This window comes from Delphinus delphis, chromosome 8 (assembly GCF_949987515.2).
Source record: "Delphinus delphis chromosome 8, mDelDel1.2, whole genome shotgun sequence".
NCBI classification, from domain to species: Eukaryota; Metazoa; Chordata; class Mammalia; order Artiodactyla; family Delphinidae; genus Delphinus; species Delphinus delphis.
Window position 1 is genome coordinate 73283274 of NC_082690.1, and position 6526 is coordinate 73289799.

The window sequence follows — 6526 nt, forward strand, 5'->3', positions numbered from 1 at the left end:
TAAATAAATAAATAAATAAATATTTTAAAAATAAATAAATAAAAAATTGACCAGCTCGTAAAAATGTTCTCTAAAAAAAAAAACAAAACCACTTTGAGAATGTTATGGAACTAAACAAATATAAGTTTTAATTAAACTGCTCTTTTAGAAAATTCCCACATTTTCTCAACTTCCACACTTACCCTGATACATCACAGGAATAGTGCCGGTGAAGTTCAGCAGGTTTTTCTGGGAACTATCTTTGAAAACTGGAAGAAAAAAAAAGCCCCAGAACGCACAATCAGAGGTAGGAAGAACTGTATTAAAGTGTGTGCATGTACATACACACATACAGAAACACACATAATTTCTAAATACCATCATCTAGGAATCAGTGAATATGTTGACAAGGGCAAAGAACTAAATGATGTTCTCTTAGAAGGCAGAGCAGGTAGTTGAAAGAACACAGGACTTAAGATACTGAAATCCCAAGTTTTTGGCCGACTTTTCCTACTTAGAGGTGATGGAAGAAATTTTCACACATTGAGATACGGAGAAGTCATCCTAGCTTATACATTATTTAACTTAAGCTTTATGCTAACTAGAATAGCCAGTTTTGTGGCCCATTAAACATACATTGTACATCTGCTTTAATCATTAAAGAAAAGGGTGCATTGTCCAGAAGTAAAGAATGTCTGTTTTGAAGACAGAGATAAATGCCTCCCTTCCCTAAAACATCAACGCTAGCACTCCTTCAATGATAAAGCTCCCTTCACAGGCGCCAAGGCCATGCTGACTCATTGTGTGCATGCTCATTTGTCTTTTTTTGAAACCTTGAAGGAATGCACCCCTGTGATGTTTGATGTTCTTTGTTCTGACAGATATAAAACTGTGCTGAAAACCATGCTTCTTCGGAAAGCTCTTCAGAACTATCTGAGGCTATAGTGCTCAGACTGGCTCAAATAAAACTCTTTTCTATTCCTATTATAGACTGTTTATTATTTCCGTCGACAGAGGCATGTGACTTTTGGTTACTTTAACCTCTTTGAACTTCAGTTTCATCATCTATAAAATAAAGATGTAAAATCTATAAAGACTGCATCATAAAGTTGTCACAATGATTAAATGAGATGATATGAAAACCCTTAATAAGAAGTAAAGGATTATAAAATGTGGGGACATTATCAAATAACTGCCACATGTAACATCAGTTATAAGCACTTTCAGATATCAGATTATAACTTTTATAATCAGAAAAAAGAAGTTAGTTTTACTTTTGAAAGTGACCTTTTAGAAGGATTAATAATTATCTTTGCTTTCTCTAACTCCATTATTCTCAACCTTTTCTCAATCTTCACATCCCTGAAATTTCAACTTACCCATCTGGGACACACTGATGGAGAATCAATGCCCTAATTTCTGAACTGAATACCGAAAACACGACATCTGGTTTCAAACTGTCAAACTGCCTTGGAATGTGGTCCTTTAAGGACTTCAGTAGCTTACTATACTATTTATGCAGGGGAAGAAAAAAGTCTACATAGATTTGATGACCTATCAGAAAGGGAGAAGAAGAAAAGCCAGGCTGACAGAAAACTCAAGGCCAAGAGTGTACATAAGTACAAATATTTACCTTGAACTATATGGGTGAAAGGTAACAATGGGTGAAGGGATCACTCTAAGGCAAAACTAAAATGGACAGAGGAGTGGAACAGGGATTGTTTCTCAGGGACACAGAAGAACCTGAAAATGTGGTAGAGAAACTACAGGTGTAAATAGTCATTGTCCAAATTATTCAAAAAGCCAAAAGAAAACTGATTATAATACCTGACTAACATTGTCTTCAATAATAAAATGCACCTTGACAATACTAATCCTATAGCTTGAGGGTTTAATGGCACCACAGCCTACTTCCTCTAGATGGGGGAAATGAGAATTAACTGGTATAACAAAGGCTTAAATCTATAAGATTACTTACAGATTGTAAAAGAACAAGTATTATTCAAGCAGAGGGCAAGATGGACATGAGTACAAGCCCCAACTCCATGCCTAACTAGCTGTGTAATCTTAAGCAAGTTATTTAAACTCTCTGAGCCTCAGTTTCTTTCTCTGAAAAATGAAGATGATAATACGCACCTCACAGCTTTGGTTGCACAAGAATATGTAAAATAATATAGATAAAACATTTGGAAGTATATCTGGTGTTCAATAAATAGTAGCTGTTAAATCCCCCATCCCAGGCATTTATGCAGCACCAGATACCTGGGTGCTAATCAAGAGAGGCCAGACACAGGTAATCCAGAATCTAATCATTTCTTCCACACATAAAATTAGCTATTCCTAAGAAATACTCCAATAATGCCTCAAATTTTCTAATATATTATTCTGAATTAGACATATTTTTGTAACCCAAGCTAATTCAAATACAAAACATACCCATGTAGAATAAAGGAGTTTTTCAAAACTGTGTGTTTTGACTAATTCGTGGGTCCTGAAATCAATTTAGTGAGTCTCAATCAGCATTTTTTTTTGAAACGGTATGGAATGGAATAGAAGAGAAAACACCAAGGTGTACATAATACTTTAGTTGTGTGTATATGGGGTCATGATATAAAACACATTTCCAAGTGTGGGTTGTGGTCAGAAATTTTGAAAGATAGTAAAGTAAAATCTTTCTCAGGTAACCAGACCCTCTATATTAAGTGAAGAAGATAACTAAAACTTTGTTATTAATTTATTATCAACCATATATGTGGTAGGCAGAATAATAGCCTCCATGGATGTCCAATATCCTAATCCTTGGAACCTGTGCATATGTTACCTTACTTGGTAAGAAACTTTTCAGATACAATTAAGTTAAGGACCCTGACATGGGGAAATTATCCTGTATGATTAGAGTGGGCCTAAGCTAATCACATTTGGTTCTTAAAAGCAGAGAACCTTTTCTCTGGAGATGTGACTACAGAAGGATGGTCAGAGAGATGTAACATTGCTAGCTTTAAAGATGAAGGAAGGTGACCTTGAGCCAAAGAATATGGGTGACATTTAAAAACTTAAAAAAAGCAAGAGAATATATGATCTCCCAGAGCCTCCAAAAGGAACTAAGACCTGCCAACACTTAACCTACAGAGACCTGTGTTGGGCTTCTAGACAAATAACTGTAAGATAGTAAATTTGTGTTGCTTTTTTTTTTTAAGATTTTTTTTTTTGGATGTAGACCATTTTTAAAGTCTTTACTGAATTTGTTACAATATTGCTTCTGCTTTATGTTTTGGTTTTTTGGCCTCAAGGCATGTGGGATCTTAACTCCCTGACCAGGGATTGAACCTGCACCCCCTGCATTGGAAGGCGAAGTCTTAACCACTGGACCACCAGGGAAGTCCCTGTGTTGTTTTAAGCCACTAAATTTGTGTTCATTTGTTACAGCAGCAATAGAAAACTAATACCATATAAATTTTATTAACTTAAATTTCCTCAAAAACCACAGGTCATAAAGTGTAGCTCAAAATCAGGGGATAAAAGAGAGAAATGAGAAATTATAATAAGTTTGTAGATCTCTAGGAACAAATAATTAATAGTTTAAACAATGTAGCAAAAACTAGAGGATACAATTCTTACCATAGGTATCCATGGAATATCTGAAATGTGGGAAAAACGTATTTACATTCTTCAGTTCTTCCATAGTTAGATCCCTGAACTTGTACTGAAGAGAGAAAAATGAACACGGAATAAGAAAAAAATTATAAGCAACAGAACAATTACAAATTAACATTTAACTGAACACTTACTATGTGCTAGGCCCTGGGCTCTGAGTTTTACAAACATGAATAGTATTTGACTTCATCCTTTTAATAACGACCCTATGAAGTAGGCAGGGCTTATAACTGCTTGACTTTATAGAAGATGAAAATGAAAGCTAGAGAATCAAAATAACTTGCTGTGGTAGATAGCAAGTTAAGTAGTGAAGCCAGAGCTCAAACCCAGTGCCTGGGCCTTTAATCACTATATCAAATGCCTCTAAATACTTCCTGAAGGCTTAAGAAGTAGGGCAGGATGTAGCACCCCTGTCATCACTGTAAGATCCACCTCTCGTGCCTGAATATCTCATTCACTTGAGACACCCTGAATTGCCCTACCTGGTACCGCAGCTGGGTTTCAAAGGGAAAACAGAAAGCATGCAAAGGTTTGCAGTCAGGTTGAGTGACCTGCCTCCTCATTCATCCAGATGTAGTCTCAGAAATACTACCTTGGTTGCCTTGTGGGCAAAATCATTTAACTTCTTTGAACTTATTTTCTCATTCGCAAAGAGAAATTATACCCACCTCCTGGACTTGTGCTAGGCATTAAATGAAAAAAAAAAAAGTATGTTAAGAGTCTATTACCATTCTGAAAATGAAATTAAGAAAACAATTACGTTTACAATAGCATCAAAAAGAATAAAATACTTAGGAATAAATTTAACAAGATGCAAAACTTACACTCTAAAAACTACAAAACATTGTTGAAAGAAATTAAAATAGATCTAAATGAATAGAAAGGTATCCCTTGTCGATAGATCAGAAGACTTGATATTGTTAAGATGGCAATGTTCCCCAACAGATTCAACAATCGCCAATCCATATCAAAATCCCAGCTGACTTTTTTTGCTCATTTGCAAAAATTTACGAACGGACCTTAAAATTCATATGGAAATTCAAGGAATGCAGCCAAAACAATCTTAAAAAAGAATTAAAAAGAGCTTCCCTGGTGGGTGGCGTGGTGGTTAAGAATCCGCCTGCCAATGCAGGGGACACGGGTTTGAGCCCTAGCAGGGGAAGATCCCACATGCCACGGAGCAACTAAGCCTGTGCACCACAACTACTGAGCCTGCGCTCTAGAGTCCACGAGCCACAACTACTGAGCCCATGTGCTACAACTACTGAAGCCAGTGCGCCTAGAGTCCGTGCTCCGAAACAAGAGAAGCCACCGCAATGAGAAGCCCGGGCACCGCAACAAAGAGTAGCCCCCGCTTGCCGCAACTAGAGGAAGCCCGAGTGCAGCAACGAAGACACAATGCAGCCAAAAACAAATTAAAAAAAAAAAAGAAGTCGGAGGATTCATACTATAATCAAAAAGACAGTAACAAATGTGGGAAAGGATGTGGAGAAATCAGAACCCTCATATACATACACCACTGCTGGTAGTAAAATGGTGCAGCTGCTTTGGAAGAGTTTGGCAGTTCTTCAAAAGATTAAACACAGAGTTACCATATGACCCAACAATTCCACTCTGAGGTATATACCCAAGAAAAATGAAAACATGTCCACACAAAAACTTGTGCACAATTGTTCATAGCAGCATTATTCATAACAATCAAGAAGTGAAAACAATCCAAATGTCCATCAACTGATGAATAAAGTGTGACATATCCATAAAATGGAATATTCAGCCATAAAAATGAAGAACTGATACATACTTGGATACACCTCAAAAACATTACACTAAGTTAAAGAAAACAGACACAAAAAGCCACATATTGTATGACTTGTATATAAAGTACCCAAAATAGGCAAATCCATAGAAACAGAAAGTAGCTTAGTGGGTGCCTAGGGTTGGAGGAGACTGGGAGAAAATAAAATAACTGCTAAGAGATCCTATTTCCTCTCTCTGAGTCTTAAGTTTTTCACAGGCAAAAGAGATATAGCTCTACTGCCTGCCAACTTCAGCAGGTATGTATGAAGATCTCATGATTAACATATGTAAAAGTGAGATATTAAACAAAATATGTATACAATAGTAAGTACCGACAGGAAACGATGAATCGACAAAGCATACCTAGGTTACAGAAAGGCCTCTGAAAAGAGCTGTCTACAATTCACATTAGAGCCTAGAACGGTACAGAAAATTAGAGGGAAGGAGGAAGGTCATTTTAAGATGGGAAAGAATTTGGCAGAAGAAAAAGTGTATAATTAACAACTTGAAGACTAGAAACATCTCTTACTCATTTTTATTTCCCCATAGCATTTAGCACAGGGTATGGCTTCAATAAATGCAGGCTAATTGGATGGGAGTTAGCAAAGAGGCAGATTTATATGAGTAGAGTGGATATAGAAAGCAATCATGATCCAAAGGACTGAGCATCGATCACTAAGATCACTAAAACTAAGAATCGATCAGTATTAACTACAGCAGGGTAAAAATGAGTCCCAGATTCAGTGAAAACAAAAGTGAATGAAACCATCCCAACTCCAGACACTACACAAATGTACAAAAGGCTGCATTGTTGTCACCTGGAATATATATTTATTATGAACCAAATAATTTTTGTTTTGTCTTCTATTTGATGTTATAAGCTGTTTTCTACATCCTTAACATCCTCTGAGAATGTAATGATTAATGGCTGCATAGGGCTATATACCAGAACTGATCTAACTGCAAAACTGACATAAAAGTTTGTCAAAAGCACTCTTTGTTAGGGCTTGAAAATCCAAACATCACTACTAGTCGAATATGTGATTTGCCTTTCTGACGAAAAACACCTATTTTATCTATCCTAGAAAAATAAAAA

The 6526-nt window shown here is 36.3% G+C and overlaps 1 protein-coding gene across 6 annotated transcripts in view; it reads right to left on the reverse strand.

The window, feature by feature from the left end:
• Positions 1-6526, reverse strand: part of UEVLD (UEV and lactate/malate dehyrogenase domains) — a 46565-nt gene that overhangs the window by 35812 nt on the left and 4227 nt on the right. For 4 of the 6 annotated variants that reach the window (XM_060018596.2, XM_060018597.2, XM_060018598.2 and 1 more), the window contains exons 2-3: positions 3598-3682; positions 183-248 (exon numbers count right to left, since the gene is read on the reverse strand). In XM_060018596.2, coding sequence (XP_059874579.1) covers positions 183-248; positions 3598-3682 — 151 coding nt within the window. Of the gene's footprint in view, positions 1-182; positions 249-3597; positions 3683-6526 lie in introns of those variants that run through there. The other 2 variants (XM_060018599.1, XM_069540957.1) reach the window with 2 other exon arrangements.